This window comes from Microcebus murinus, chromosome 9 (genome assembly GCF_040939455.1).
Source record: "Microcebus murinus isolate Inina chromosome 9, M.murinus_Inina_mat1.0, whole genome shotgun sequence".
Lineage (NCBI taxonomy): Eukaryota > Metazoa > Chordata > Mammalia > Primates > Cheirogaleidae > Microcebus > Microcebus murinus.
The window spans coordinates 35,961,080-35,977,955 of record NC_134112.1 but is presented as its reverse complement, the minus strand read 5'-3'; the positions used below and the strand labels follow the sequence as shown (position 1 = coordinate 35,977,955).

The following is a 16,876-nucleotide window of genomic DNA, read 5'->3' as shown; positions in this document are numbered from 1 at the left end:
TGCTGTAAGTAGGGAATCAAGTTCAGTAACTAATGAATACAATTGCTCAGTAGTGTGTGTAGTAGACACAGCAGGATTTGCTTCTCAATCCTCAATCACCAACAGCCTTTATCTGGATAGCCATGTAGTTTCAAGCGAAGTGATTCCCATTTTCTGGGAAAATGATTGGTTCCACGGCACACATGTAAAGATGCAGAGCCAATAGGAATAAAAATCAAAATTCCCTTTTTTTCTTACTCTCTTAATATTGTGGGCTTGTAAGTTTCAGAATTATTTTATCACCACAATCTAAGTCAGTCTGAAGACAGATCTAGCCTATGAAAAAGGTCAAGGACAAGAGAATAAAAGAAAAATGAAATTAGGACCTGATGATTTTATTTATCTCTGGATCAAATTTGGCCTAAAATCTGACCTATGATTTTAAAATATTTTTAAAATTTATTTTTATTTTTTGTAGATATGGGGTCTCACTATGTTGCCCAGGCTGGCCTTCAACTCCTGGCCTTAACTAATCCTCCTACCTCAACCTCCCAAACTGCTGGGATTACAGGTGTCTGCCATTGCACCAGGCCCTGACTTATCACTTTTATGAACCAAAAATTACCCTCATTTTTTAAGCCAAATTTAAAACAAATTCTTAAATGATTTGTTTTTCTCAGCACAGGATTTTCTTTCCTTTTCTTTCTAAGTCATATACTCTTACCCCCAATAAGAATTCACTTTGGGATATATTAAAGGCACAACTAAATCTTTGTTGCCATACCATTTAATACACTCTTCACTGAGGGATGTGAGAACTTTGTGGGTTTAGGTCACTGAGTTGCTGAGCATAGGTGTTGTAGGTGCTCATATTTGTTCTTATAATTCATTTTCCTGGCCATTCACCAAGAACAGAAGTCTGCAAGTATGGCCCTGATGATGAATTCAGACTCTCAAAAAACAATCACAGAAGTACGATGAGGAAAGCTTGGGAGAGAGTTGGAGTGTCCTGGGAATTGGTATCGAATGAATCAGAGAAACTCCAGATGGTGGCAGTTGTAGGCAGTGAGTGATAAGCTCATGAATCATAACTGCTAATAATTTTGGACACTATATATTTGCCAGTCACTGTCAAAATGTTCGTCATCCATTGTTATTTTATCTTTGCAATAAACTCTGAGGTTGGAACTATCAGACACTGATTAGAAAACTCAGGCACAAAGAGGAGCTATTTTCCAAAAGTCACACGGCTAGGAAGTGGAAGAGCCACTATTTGATGCCAGGGATTCCGAATCAGCACAGTATCTTGGGGAGAGAAGTGGTGAATTGAGGAGATAAAGGCATGCTCTCCCACCAAGATTTCCTGGTTTTAAACCTATCTTTAGGTCTTCATGAAAAAGTACGGCCACAGCCACATTCGCTCACATATGATATATAGCTAGAGCGTCATTCCTAGCTGTTGGTGTGCACCACAAATATTGAGACTTTCTGTGATGCATCATCTGTGGGATTTGCATGAATTGGAAGTATATATTTGCATGTGCACACAAGCTGGCCTGAGGACAGAAATCAGTCATCAACTGGGAAAAGATGGTGAATAAATGCACAAAGTGAAAACAGGTGCCCTGGGACAGATCTTTTCCATATATGCCTTCTTTGAATCTTAGGGGTTTAAAGAGCTGAAGTGCCATTTCCAAGGAAACGTTTCTAAGAAATAGGGAATTATTATTTAAATCCTAAGCATTTCAGCTCCATATTTACTTTCAGGAACCATAAACATAAAGAAGATTTAAAAAGGTAGGAGTTGGTTAGGTGGATTCCAGACAGAAATGAGGAAATCAAACTGGCCTTATCTTTCAGTAAGTCAGTTGAAAAATATTACTAAGCTCTGCATTAGTGCCTACACTGGATAGAGTGGTTATCAACACACCTTAGGGCCTTATGTTAAAATAGTAACATTCATAAGGATGATGTTTATATACAGAAATTGGATGAATTCAGCCTGTTATTTTGTTGTTATAGTCACTATCTATTACTTTAATGAGTCAAACTACAGAAGTTCCTGTCCAGAGAATGAAATAAAATTGCATTTTTCAAAGTACAGTTCTTGGACTATGTGTAACAGAATTCTAATTATCTTTGAATTCATATATATATGAATATTGTATTAGTTTATTTTATTATTTGTGTTTATTATTTATCCATTTACATTTTTATTATATAAATGCTTATTCTTATAATTTTTGGTTATATTACATATATAAAATTGCTTGAAATTTGCTAAAAGAGTAGATTTTATTATTGCTACATAAAATAAGTACATGCGATGATATATATGCTAAATAGCTTAATTAGCTATTCCACAATGCACACATATATCAAAACATCATGTTTTACATCATAAATATATATATAATTTTTATTTGTCAGTCCAAAAAATAAAAGTATAAAAAGTCATATGCAAAATAAAAATAAAAATAAAATATAAATATGTATATATTTATTTAAAATATAATATATGTATTTTAACCCTAGATTATGTAATTATTATGCCGACTAAATTTAGGAACTACTGCTTTACATGCCCCAAGTTGCTTCTGAAAATTAAGATATTAGTGCAGAGCTTCTCAATATCTGGAATGATCAGTACCCACACTATTTGCAAGGACACTCATCAGGCATAGTGGGCTGTGAGCATGTCTTTATTGTCCAGGAGTTCTTTATATTTCTTCAGGCTATCAGTGATAGGCCAGGTTTAATTTTTAGAAAAATATATGAAAGGGACCTGGTTTTTGAGGCCCTTTTAAGACACAATGTCATCAATGGCCATGATTTTCATGACAAATTCATGTTGATGGAATACCAGGTACAATACAACTAGCACTGGTATGGAGGATTCTAGAAGGATGTGCAGATTCTAGAAGGACTTAAATGCCTATTACTAATGAAATAGCTGTTCTTTCTTCAGAAAGTCTGACATGGAGGTTATGAACCCAACAGAGTTGGGAATAAAGTGCTATTAATTTCCAAGAAATAAGAAGTCATACTTAATTTTTAAGTTGTATTTAAAATTCTAATAGCCTGTTTTCCAATCCAGGTCATTTCAATCTTGTCTGTAGAGATGAAGATGTATTCTATGCCATTTACATAATCTATCTAAAGAAGTTTCTATGTAAAATATAGCATCCCATTTGTCACTCTCACCAATTCTCAGCAAATTATAGACATCATAACCTCCACATGTAACTAAGGTGGTGGCATAGTGAAGATATGGGTGCTCATTAAAGATCTTAATGTCAGCCTCTGTGATTAGCTTAAGTGCTGGTGTCAGTGAAATGAACACACTAAGATTGCTTAAATGTTACCAGACTCAGAGGACTCAGCAAATGAAATGGATAGAAGAGAATTGGAAATTCCATCAGAAGCCATAACTCAAGAACTAAGGGAGAGTAAGTACCATGGAAACATGAGTAGGACATGGAGAAGCAGGGGATATTTTAAACTCATAGTTTGCCCTTGACAAATATGTCTTAAGAGCATGAGCTTTGGTTCTGCCACTATGAAATGTATATGTACATTATCTACCTTGGTAAAATGAAAATAACAATAGTTACAGATAAAATAATAATAGTTACAGTATAAAGTTGCTTTGATGATTAAAGGAAACATTGTGTGATAAAAACAACTTAGTGACTTGGAAGAATTGTTCCTAAATAAATAGTAGCTAGGATAGCAGTATATTGTGATAGCATATCCATTAAACTCTAAGTTCCTTTGAAACAAGAGCCTGATATTATTCATCTCCAAAATCTCTGTGTGGAGCTTTTAGAACATATTTGTTTACTTTCCCAACTGAGTGGAAATATCTATGCTCCCACTCTTGGAATCCGAATGAGGCTTCGACAGCATTAATCAATAAAAGTACAGTGAAACTGACATTATGCTGGTTTTAAAGGTAAGTCAAAAAAGTCCGTATAACTTTTACCTATTCTTTTGGGAGTGTGCATTTTTGAAGACCTGAACTGCCATGTCAGAAATCTGGCTACCCCAGACCACCATACTATGATAAATCTCAGGCCACATGGAGAATCCAGGTGAAATTAATACAGGTAAGGTCTCACACAATGACCAGCATCAACCACCAGACACAGAAAAACTGTGCCTCCAGAAGATTCTAGCTCCCAGCTATCAAATCACTTCTAACCACTGAGTCTCCCCAGAAGGAGACTCAGGTATCATAAGGCAGAGACAAGCCATATGTAGTGTGCCTTCTTTGAATTTCTGACCCACAAAAGACACATAATAAAATGATTATTTTATATGAATAGGCTTTTGGAGTCATTTGATATGTACCAATAGTAAATGGAAAAGATTTTGATATGTCTAAGAGGGCTGCTGCCATAATAAAAACAGAAAACATGTGACATTTGCTCTGGATCTGAAGGTGGGCAGATGCTGAAAGGGACAGGAGGACACTAACAAGTTTTAGGAAGCCCTTAGTGAGAACTTGGACGAAATAGGAACAATATTATTGAAAGCAGGAGGAAAGGGAACCCTTATTATATATATAGTGACAAAGTTTTGTTATAAAGCAATAATGACAGGGATACATTGGCTATTCTTTACATATTTTGGACTCCTTGGAAACATTTGCCAAATCTAAAAAGTGAAATAACATCATAGCATTTAGGGTATTTTCTTACTAGAAGCCAAGGTGAGAAGAGAAAGACTTCTGAGAATTTAAAATAAATAAATCATAATACCTTAAGATTCTACTTCTACTTCTAACTTTCTGACTCTCTTCAGAAATTTTATCCACTAAGGAAATATTCTCTTCATATATTAAAGCCAGTACATATCAACATACAGGGACATGAGGATTGCTTTAGTAAGACCCCCAACTTTGTGAAAACATTGCTAATGTAGAAATACAAAACAGAAAATACAAACTTCAAAATGCTGCATATGTGAGAATATTTTTCTCTCCACAGAGCAACGTATACGAGGGAACCATTTTTTAAAACTAAATCAGCCATTCAAGATTAATATTTTAGAATTAACTTTGTTCAGATAGAAAATAATGCTGAATATATCTGCCTAACTACATGTATTACAAAAGAAAGGCATTAGTAACTAATGTTCAGGTGAAGCAGGAACAAGAAGCAATGGAGAGCATCTAATTAGTTCCAATTAGCCATGCCAAGGGATTACTTTCTAAGTAAGATTACTTCATAATGAGGTGATTAACTTCTTTGGAAAGAGTTCAAGATAGACTTACTTTATACTTAATATATCCTATAAAGAAGTGTTACAACAAAGGTCCTCAATATTGTTCCCTGGTATAACTTCTATCAAGAATCAATTGATTCTATTCTAGAAGAAGCAAAAATTATTTTTATTGTATTATCAATAGAATGAATCCTAACACATCTGAATATTAGAAATCAGATATTTAAATTTCATATCAAATTAACTAACTCATATGGAACTGACTTTATTTATATTAACAAGATAACAATTAAACTCCAATCAATTTGAGATGCCAGCATATAGATTATCTATGAATATCAAAGGAAAAAAAATATGTGATCCACATTGGTCAAGGTAACAGGTTCATTTCCCAAAGTAGGCTGTCCATTGTCTAATTCATTCAGAGGATGCCCCCTGTGGCCAGAACACAATTGGATCTTGCTAAAGTTGGAAAGACTAATGCCACCGAAAGGAGTAGGCCTAAACACAAAGGAGACAGGAGCTTCAGTGTCTTTCTTTCTTTCTTTTTTTTTTTTTACCACAAAACACTTAAAATTTGAAATAGAGTTTTTTGGGAAAAAATTGTTCTAACTTCAGTCCAAGCTTACCTCTGGCTTCTTCTCTTTAAATTGACAGTATATTTATTATGAACTAATTTAGATTATATATAATATAATATATACATACATATGTTATAAATAAATTTGCTGTCAGCTTGTAAAAAAGAAGAAATAATTTACTGTGTGTTTTAATTTGACATTTGTGTTTCCCAAATGTATCCATGTAGGCATAGAAACTGTAACAATGGGTAGAAAATTTTTCTAAAACTAATTTCTTACTGTTCAGTACTTTTCCCTATAAGAAAATACTATAACTTGGATTGTTCTTGTGATTTTGTGGACACCTCTGGATTAACTGCTATTATTTCACAAACCTTGTTTCTTTATTTGTTGTCTTGGAAGTGGGTATTTGTATGGGTGTGCATGTGTGTATATAAATCTTTTGCATAGACCACATGTAAATTCATGTAAAGTAATAATACAAACCCTAAGAATAGAAAGGCAAAATTGAGAAGGAAAATATTTAGAATATTTGGATAGAAAAGATACTAATAAAATATAAGTATCTTGACACAAAAACTAGAAATAAATGTTTCTTCTTTATCTAAATTAGAGAATATATAAGCAACCTCTTCCTCAACATATATCCCTTAGAGTTCAATGCTGACCCTAACTTGGGAGCTGCAGGCAATAATATTCTTCCCTATGTATAGTTACAACATAGAATTTTCATCCAACTTATATTCTTCCATAGAACCTAACACTATCTGAAATTTCTGTGTAACCCCAAGTTCTGTTTCCTCATTTACCTTAGAGATTCTAAAGTTTCCGCATCTAGCTGGATGTCCATCATATAAATGGGTAAAGATGTTCTGGATAATCAACCAAATCAATAGCAGATAAGCAATATTTTATGCAAGCTTTAAGACCTTCCTTAATCTTTTTGTTACTCCACTGCAGTGGCAAAGTAAAGAAAAAAAATGATTAGGAAAATAAGAAATTTGGAGTGAAAGAGAGGGAGTGAGAAGCAAAGAAGGAAGGAAGAAAAGTTTCTGACTCTTCATTTATCCTCTCGTCCTCACTCACCCTACTATTTTAGGAACATGCTGTTGAACAGCCTGTATATAGAAGTAACTGTTCTGGTATAATGATACAGGAAATTATGCAGAAACATTCTAGTTTCTAGTGAATTGAAGCCCTTTGCATCAATGCGCACATATTTATGAATCATTTAACCTTTTACATTTCTACCTGCTTGTTTCAAACAAAATGCTTAAATGTCTCAACTTACAAATGAAAACATATAAATAGAATGGCATGGTTAGTAAATTATTTTAAAAGCCTTACATTAGAAATATATGTATAGCAAGAACACACATATGTTTGAAAGACTTACATAAATGTAATATGAAAAATGGAAACTATTAGTAATTATCTTACAATATTACACTATATGGCTTATATGCAAGTAGAAGTTTAGTCATTTTCAAAATCTGGCTTAATAATAATGCCTACACACAAACATTTCTAAAAATTTCATTTAAAGCATATAAGTTAGTATTCATTCTAAGTTAGAATGAAAAATGGGTACATTTATTTTTAAAAAATAGAACAAAGTTGTTGTTAATGCACAGAACATAAAGACATAAAAGTGCTTTAGGATATGCAATTCTCATGGGTATATAATGTTGTCCAACAGGTTCCTGTACAAAGCTACTAATTCTAATGAATATAGATTTTATTTAAAATATTAAAAATTAAAAATATTTATCTTTTAGTATTAGTAGTACTGTTTACCTAGTTGGCTTAGTATCATTTACATAAGGCAGAAGTGCTCTTTAAAACATAATAATTACATTTTTAAATGGAAAAATATTCACAAAACAATAATGAAGTTGTCTTGACTGATACAGAAATGAAGTCAAATGTCTTAACAAAGACAAGGTGATACAGACTCCATTCTGCCTTTACTTTCATTATTTTTAATGGAGTGTAAAAGTTAATAATTTACATGTTAATTGTTTTACCCACTAAAAAATACTTCAAATAATTAATATACGAAATAAATGTTTAATTTCTAAAAGTTCTAGTGAAAGAAAATATGAATTTCTAAAACTGCAATTCCATAAAGATATATATTAAAAAGCTTCAGAGAAAAAAATGCAAATATCTTTTCTATTTTATTTGCTATGCCATGTTTGACTCAAAAATACAATATATATATACATATATATATATATGACTGTATCATAGGATTTGTTGGAAGACGATTTTCAATTGGCTTTTATTAAACATACATTAAAAATTCTAAAGAAGATGAAGAAAATTACAGATATACATACATCATCATGATACAACAAAGAATTTGAATGTTCCTCTGGAGCTTCAAAAATGTATTTTATTGAATTCAGAGGAACAATTTTTAATGGTAGTCTAGATAATGAGTAAAATTATTTGGCTGTGACGTAGTATTTTTCTGTCACTAATGAAACATCATTTTATTTTTACCTTCACATTTTATTCTAGACCTTTAAGTGGCTCTTTTTTGTCTAAATAACAAATGACAATTTTTTATTTCATTATTCTTGTCTGTCGGCTTTTCTTTGTCTCTACAACATCAAGGTAGGAAGTTAAAAGGAATACATAGGTTTGATTTCTTTATTCTTAACTTAGAAATTATAATTTTCCAAATATAATAAAGTGTAGAGTACATGAAAAATTATAACTTCCAATAATAGATTGCACACACAATTTAAAATAAAAAATCACAGGTATAAAATTGTCATTTCAAAATCATTAAGATTAAGTTATTACCTATTTTGACAATAAAATATTTACATCAGTAAAATATATCTTCAGATTCATATTTATGCAAAATAGAATTTTGTTGACTTTAGCATATAGCTTAATATTTCAAGTTATAAAATGTATACAAACTTATAAAATAATAGCATATATACCTAGAGAGAGAGAGAGAGAAAGAAAGAGAGTGTGCATGTGTGATGATTTATATTCAGCCTTCAGTTCATTGCCATCACCAGGTAAATATTAATAATTGGTTGATAATTATATATTGCCGATCTATGAAATTGATTAGAAGCATAAAATTAATCTATAAGTAAGTGAATATTATTTGTTAACAAGACACAATACTCAGGCATTTATGTTGTAGAATTTTTGTTTATTTGCATTCTTGATTCTTGTTCTTGTAGGTTAGGTATATGAAAAGATTGAAAAAACTAAAAGGTATTATTAATACCTGAAAAGAATAGTTATGCAGAATCAAGACTCTTTTTATATCTCAGAAGGCTGAGATAACTACCTTCATTTCACTCAGGACATTAGAGACCAGATACTTTTAAATAAGCAGTGCGGATTTAATGAAATAGTACCATTGTGATCACTGGTCATCAGGGCTTGCTAGCTGATTTCTTTTAGTTTATTCCAGTAAAATGTTTTTAGGTATTATACCTTAAGAATTTGAATTGATTCTTTGAAAACATACTATAATTACAATTTTAAGAAATTTTTGTAAGACCACCAATACTTTTTCTATAGCTAGATCCATTTTACTTATATTTGTAAGTTCTTGTCAATGTTGCATAATTTTACTCACAGAATTCAACACTGTTCTGTATTTTTTTCTAAAATTTTTATAAGCCTTCATGATTATCATTCTAATGGCTGCATATTTTAAAGTATTATAATTATTAACATATAAATTTTTAAAAACAAACATGTAAAATCCTCTATCTAAATGAAACCACGAGAGGTGTAATGAATGTGACTACTATGAACATAAATATGATTGTAAATAAGTCAATTTATATAAATATTTTAAATACCAATATTATGTAATATATAGTTATAAATCATAGTACCATAAATAGTTTATTACTTTTGTCTTGAATCTATAAGCTTGAAAGTCTTTATTTAAAATAAGTTTAATGACAGAATATCTTGAAGTGTAGAAAGTTAAGTAGCATGCTTCCTTTTAACAGTTAACTTACATTTTCACAGAAATTTGGAAGGAATACGATATAGACTTTTCAACTGCCCTCTCTTAAGCACCGGAAAAATCATTACCTTTCCCAGTTTTTTCAATTTCTGTCATAAGAAGCATAGAGAGCAGAACTATATATTTTGGTAATTAATTTCCTTAAGATAATGTTAGAAACATCATGTTCTTTAAAATATAAATGAATTTCAAGGTGAGTATGCTAGAGGATAATATTAATGGCATATGATTTATTGTGACAAGAGATCTTATCTGAAACACCATTATTAGGAGTACTTAAAAAATCCATTTGCAAATTCCTGAAAATATGAAAGTATGCTATGGCTAAAACTGTCTCAATGTTGAAATCTGAAAATCTGCCCTTGTAAGTATCAAATTGCTTGTGAACAATATGTCTTCCTCATACAAATTTATTAGAAAATTTTCACATCCGGAAAATGGCTTAAGGAATTACCTAAATATTTAGAATTCTAAGTGAAGATTTATCTACAAAAGCATAGATTGAAACATACATGCCTAATTCACTTGGCAATATATGGAATTTTAGAACTGTCATTTAAAAAAAAATAGTTGGCCAATAATAATACATTGAGCATCTATTATATACCTGGCACTGTTTGAATTCACAATGGAAACCAGTGACCTGTCATACCAGAAAGCATTTTCTATGTTAGTATCTTGAGTGAAATATTCCTTCTAACCTATTTATAAACAAGATTTACTCATGCCTCAAATTTCCAAAGAAGTTTCAATAAGGTGTAGTTTTACATCTTATAAAAACATTGTGGCACATAAACACATTGTTGTTAATGGCATCTAATCACATGATGGGCAGGGAGGAATGTCATAAATAGTAGTGCTATTGACAATAAAAAATTAAATAGATATGTAAATAATAGAAATCTTTATTATTAAGAAGAATTAAAATTATTCTGTAGAAAGAAATTAATTAGCTTCTGACATTTGCAAGAGGATTGTAAATATCAGCATTCTTATATATAGGTTGTCAAATTTTATTATCATGTAAATATATTGATGTACCTCTCTATACTTTTAATTCTCTTTCCCTCTCTTCCTTTCTCTGTCTCTCTGCCTTTTCTTAATTGCTGTTTTTTTCTCTCTCTCTCTGTCTTTCTCCCCTGCCTAAGTTTGTGACAGTAATGCCTTATAGATTGCTGAAGTTTTTGTTTTCCCTGTGATTCTTAAAGCTTTTCATGGGTTCTTAACATTGTTAAACTCCTGCAGGGGGACATTGAATGGTACATTTTCCAAACAGCTTTTTTTTATTTGAAACCTTTTTAAATATATGAATATGAAGTCATGAATGCTTCATAGAATGCCATTTGGGAAAGCACAGACTACTATATTTTATAACATGGTTTTGTGAACATTAATAACTGTATTCATTTCCAGGATATTCAAGGTATACCTTGAATATAGTGCTACAATCTATACAGTGAATATAATTTCATTGTTATATCCATTTATTTTCATATATTTCATGAATTAAGATTAACTACTATAAAATGATAATGTCTGTTTATTATAGATAAAAAGAAAACTTACAGATGCAAATTTTTAATTAAGTACTTTTGATTTAAATTTGTAATGCACCTAGAGGGAAATACAAACAGTATAAAAAGTCACAAAAGAAAAATTCGATTGTCATACTACTACTTTGTTCCCCTCACCAGAAGCAACGAGAGATACAAGATTTTTGTGAATTCCTCTGAAGATAATTATGTGTTACACATAAATATCCTTGTATGCCTTTTTTTCTATTTTCTTTGAAACAAAAATTCTAGTTTTCTGAACTATGAAGAATAAAAGCAAACCATAAGGCTGTGATTTATGATTTATAGGATAAAAACAACCCGAGGCAATTCCTAATGGATGTATTAGAAATAAGTTTTTATTTTTTTTCCTATAATATTTTAGTAGGTAAATTTAGTGAAATCAGATAGGATCTCACTAATCATGAAACTATTGACTTTGATGATTCTTGCATAAAATAGTACACTCAAGTCTACAGTTTAGGAAATTTTAAATTTGGAAATACATTTTAATAGCATTTATTTATTATAAGTCTACACAGAAGAAAATTATGTCAATGTACTCATGTGGGACAAAATTAAAATAAACATAAATATTTCCCCTTGCAGTTATCTAATAAATGGTCTGTAGCATTCATGGCAAGATGTCAGCTTAACTAAATACAGAGACACAGAGTCTTTGGATTTGAATATTAATATATGAAGTCACTTAAATATACAAAAATGCTGATTATGATTTTGTAACTTCATGAAATTAATACAGTTCAAATGAATATAATTGAAGCAAAAGGTCATTCACTTCTTTTTGTTTTTGTTTTTACCCCCACCAGGCCCATGACTCACTTCTTCTGCCCCATTTTCCTCGGGAAGGGTAGCGGAGAGAGAGCCCTATATCCTTCTAGAAATGGGGAAGAAACAGAGCTAAAGCTTTCCCCATTTTTCTGAGTAGCTGCTAAGGTCAGTGTCTACATTTTGAAGGGACAGCCTATTGCAATTATAATAAAAGTGATTTTACTTGACAAGGTTTTTCTTCTTAGAAGAATATGTCTCTAAAAAGAGTTTATATTGGCAAGGATATTACTCTGGCTTAGTTTGTATTTAGTTGAGGCCCATATAGTCCAAAGACCTCAGGACTTATATGATACATACCTAATATTATGTATCAGCATTATCAAATCAGAATCCCACATTTTTCCTTGGGATTAAGTCTGGTCACATACTAAACCATTCAAAGACTTCCAGTGTGTCTTAATAAATTTTCACCTTAATTATTTTCATCTTGTACTTGAAATACTTATTTTACAGCATATAAGAATGGAATCGAGATGACCACATTGTATTCCCCATTACAGTCCCTTTAAAACCTAAGAAGAAAAATTTAATTCATTTACTTTCATCTTAATATTTAAATACACACTCAGCCTTCTTCATTCACTACATATAAAATGTTTAATACCATATAGTGATCCTTTTATGACATAAGTCAGCAACCACAATTGCCATTTCATCATTTGTTATCTTACCTACTGTTGAATTTCTCTGGGTGTTTTTCTCTCATGATGTGAAATCTGTGTGCAATGGAAGCATCCTAGGGGAGAAAATAGAAAACAAAAACAGGACAGTTTAGGATCCTATTATCTTGTGGAAATATAGATTAAATAGAAAAATATTTTAAAATCAACATTTTTTTTTCACAATACTATTGCCAAGAAAATTCTGAAATTAGGCAAAAATGTATAATCCACATAAATTCTGTGCAGGTATGATTTATTTAATCATTTCACAATTGGTTACTTGTCATATTTGCATCTAGGAATTTACTTCTATTTAATTTTACGTATCTCCTTAAATAACTGATTTTGGCCCCGTACTCAAAGCATGTTTAAGATAGCACATATGAGCATAAATGTCAAATTATAATTGAAAATATTGTTAAACAAGAGTTAGAAGGATGGCCTAAGAGGACAAATTATGAAGTAGAGATGCTCCTAGTCCTTTGAGATCAATTATGGGTAAAAAGACAATGTGAGGGTGCATATCTAGCAAAGGTAAGTATGATACTTGACTTCAGGGTTTTCTTAGTGTGTCTCAGATGTAGAATTAATAACTGTATCACAAGTAACTTTTTGGCATATCTTGACTTACCTTGCTTAAGGCAGAAAAGCAATAAAGAGAAAAAATTATTTTTGGAGAATTGGTGGCAAGTATAATTTGCCTCTGACACACCAAATGTATCAGTTTTGAACCCTAATGGATATCTCTTACTTTTAGAAAATGCATTCAGATTTTTTCTATGAGACAGAAATCATACTGGATGTATTAGACTGGTTAAATAATCTGATCCAAGCTCTTCAAGAACATGCTGTTCTAACTGACTCAAAACAGTTAACCTGTTATTCCAAGTGAGAAGATATTTTCCCATTCTTCATCCACATGATTCATCACTCAAATGAGAAACTAATATATTTACCAATCATCTCAATAGAAAAGGACTATTGTGATTAACTGTTAGTTTTGTTTCATCATGGGGATAAAAGAAAAAGAAAATCAAACACAAAAGAAATAAAGAAGTTGTGTATTTGAGAGAATCTTAAAAACACTAATCAAGGATTAAAAGTCTAATGAATGAAATGAAAAGGCTAATGTGCTTATTCATGCATAACAAAGCATGAGGCACAACAAGAGAGGGACCAATGCCCACTGCAGATGGCAGAGGGCTGCTTTTCCTTGCAAGATAGAGCTAACTGTCCGAACATTTGATACCCTAAATAGTATCAAGTAATTGAATTAATCCACAAATGAAAAGGACAAAAAGATATAAATAGATGTATATAGAAGCAATATTTATAATGAAGGTCACTAAAAAAAAAAGTCCTCTGTGGTTGATATTCTAAGATATAATTTTGATATATATACGTAGTCAACTTCCTGGTTTGCTAGGAAGTATGCTTTTCAAGACAGTTCACTTTTACCAGTCCTATAACTCTCTGGTCACAGAATTTCTTTTTTAAAATTTAATTCTTACTAATAGGTCATAAACATATTATATTTTAGAATATAAATTTGTCTTACTGTGATATGAAATTATAGAAAAAAATCTGAACTGGACTATGTATAGTATATATGTAGCATGATCATTAACCGATATTTTAAAAAGCATTTACTTCAACTTTATGACAAATCTGGTACAAATTCAATTTGGAATACTTTTGAATTAAATGCATACATCCAGCATACCAGTTAAACACAAACAAAGAAATATGAATCAAGTACTAAGAATGAATAATCAATATTGGTTACTCATAGAAAGAATATCATTGAATTTATTTCTGCTTGAATTATTTATTTCTGCTAATTTGGGGAAACTAAAATTTTTACAAATAGATTGCATAATATAATTGTCTTTACATGTGTATATTCTTACAATAACAAATCTCTTCCTTTCCAAAGGAACATAAACAGGTCAGAGAAAGGGAGTGAGTAGAGGAGAAGGGAGGAGAAGAAAGAGAAGAGAGACATGTCAAAAAAAACCCCCAAAAAACATTTACATACACTGGACCATAACTGGGTAAACTGCTGGAAATACAGAACAGCAAATAACTAAATATAAAAATATTAGCTCTATCTCCAACATACTGGGGCAATGGATCATTTAGTAAAGGGTGGAGTGTGGGATAAAAACTAGCCTGGAACACTGGCAGGCCTTTCCTTGTGTTGAATGGGTTCCACCACAAAGAGAGAGCTGGCATTGCTGACTACTGGATTGATAAGGAACAATGACAGCAGGTGTTCATTTGGATAAGAATTCAGACCAAATTCACAAGGGACCCTGTCCCTTTGGCATAACCCCAAGGGGCTTGAAAGAGTACTGGCAAATGCTGCAAACTTATCCAGACGCCATCTTTCAGGGATACTTAGGATTCTCTAACTAGAGATAAAACAAGAAAAAGCTAAAATGGCAATTTTAAATAAATTTTACCATTTTCACCTTTATGCATTACTGTTTTTAGAGCACAGAAATTAAATCAACATCTCTTCCACTTCCTAGAATAGGGAAATTCTGAACACAGACAGATTTTCCACTTCCAAGACTGAGAGTAACAGCTTTATTATCTTTAAAAAAGGATACTGATACCCCTTTAAAGTATCACGGTGGAGAGTTAACGAGATTTTTCTTTATAGAAATTGGATCGGTGCTGTGTATAAGCTGGTATGTTCCTGTATTTTATATACATAGAAGAATTTTCTTGAAGGTAAAAGGAGATGCTAAACTATGGTTAAATTGCATAATTTTGAAATACATATTTATTGACTTAAATGGATTTTATTATTTCTTGAACTTATAGTTGTATTTTAAATTACTTAAAAATCATATCTAAGAAGCAAAAACAAAATATATCAATTTTACTTAAGCAAAACAAATTTAAATCTCATTGTGTTATTTAAAGAGTAAAAAAGTAAATCATTTTTCTTGCTATATATTTACACATATTCAAATATATGTATATCAAAGAATCAGTTTCTTAGCCATACCTTTTTCAAACACTCTGTCACTGGTATTTTTCTGATGAGTGTTTTGTTCTTTTTCTGTATGGGCCTATTTTTTTATTATTTTTTTAAATAAAATCTCCCTAAATCTTCAAAGTTACATTTTAAGATATTACTTTTAAAAACTTTTATTTTCTGTGAATCATAGCATTTTAAATTGAGGAAATATTGTATAAGTGCTTGGATACCTGAGCCTATAGCAAATTCTACTAAGAGGAAGATATTATCAATACTAAATTTTTTATTAAAATATAAAATATATCTGCCCAAATATTATCATAGGTACTATGTCTTTTATTTCAAGAATTTTTTTCTCATAAAATCTGTCAAATAAGTTGTTATAATTTTTGATTATTTGACCATTGGACTGTGTTAACTGCCTTCTCAATTTCATTCCAGTGCAAGATGGAACATAAATTTAGCCAATTAAAAATGAGCATCATCAAAGAGTTATTCCAAAATGCAATTGGAGAAATTAAAATTGAATCTTGTATACTATATGAGTTTTCATTGTTGAAATAATTCAGTTCTTCCTTATTTTTGGAGGAATAAATTTTAATGTCTCTCTGTGTGCAAGCTTTTTTTCCCCCATATTCAAGTTTTATCCATTTTATCTATGTATATTTAACTGACTTGGTTCAAGTTCAGTTTCTAAAATTTACTGGATATTGCCCTTGAAAAGTTTGCTTAGATTTTCAATGCTGCCATCTTCTTATCTTAAAATAAGAATGATAATAATACTTGCTTTGCAATGAAGAACTGATGTTATAATACCTGTAGCATAATTAGAACTGTGTCTGGCATATAGAAAGCAAGAAAATAAATGTTAGCTATCGTTATTGTTGTAATATATTTATAGGTTTTGAGATTCATATTATCTTCTCCTGGGTTTTTGGAGATAGTAAATTAAATAAATTGCATAATCCTTATTAAATGAAGTACATGAGGAAACCTGTGCTTTGGTATTC

At 30.9% G+C, this 16,876-nt stretch overlaps 1 protein-coding gene across 5 annotated transcripts in view; it reads right to left on the bottom strand.

The window, feature by feature from the left end:
- Positions 1–16,876, bottom strand: part of DGKB (diacylglycerol kinase beta) — a 660,304-nt gene that overhangs the window by 279,274 nt on the left and 364,154 nt on the right. For all 5 annotated transcript variants that reach the window (XM_012741949.3, XM_012741953.3, XM_012741952.3 and 2 more), the window contains one exon: positions 12,884–12,948. In XM_012741949.3, the coding sequence (XP_012597403.1) occupies positions 12,884–12,948 (65 nt within the window). The remainder of the gene's footprint in view (positions 1–12,883; positions 12,949–16,876) is intronic.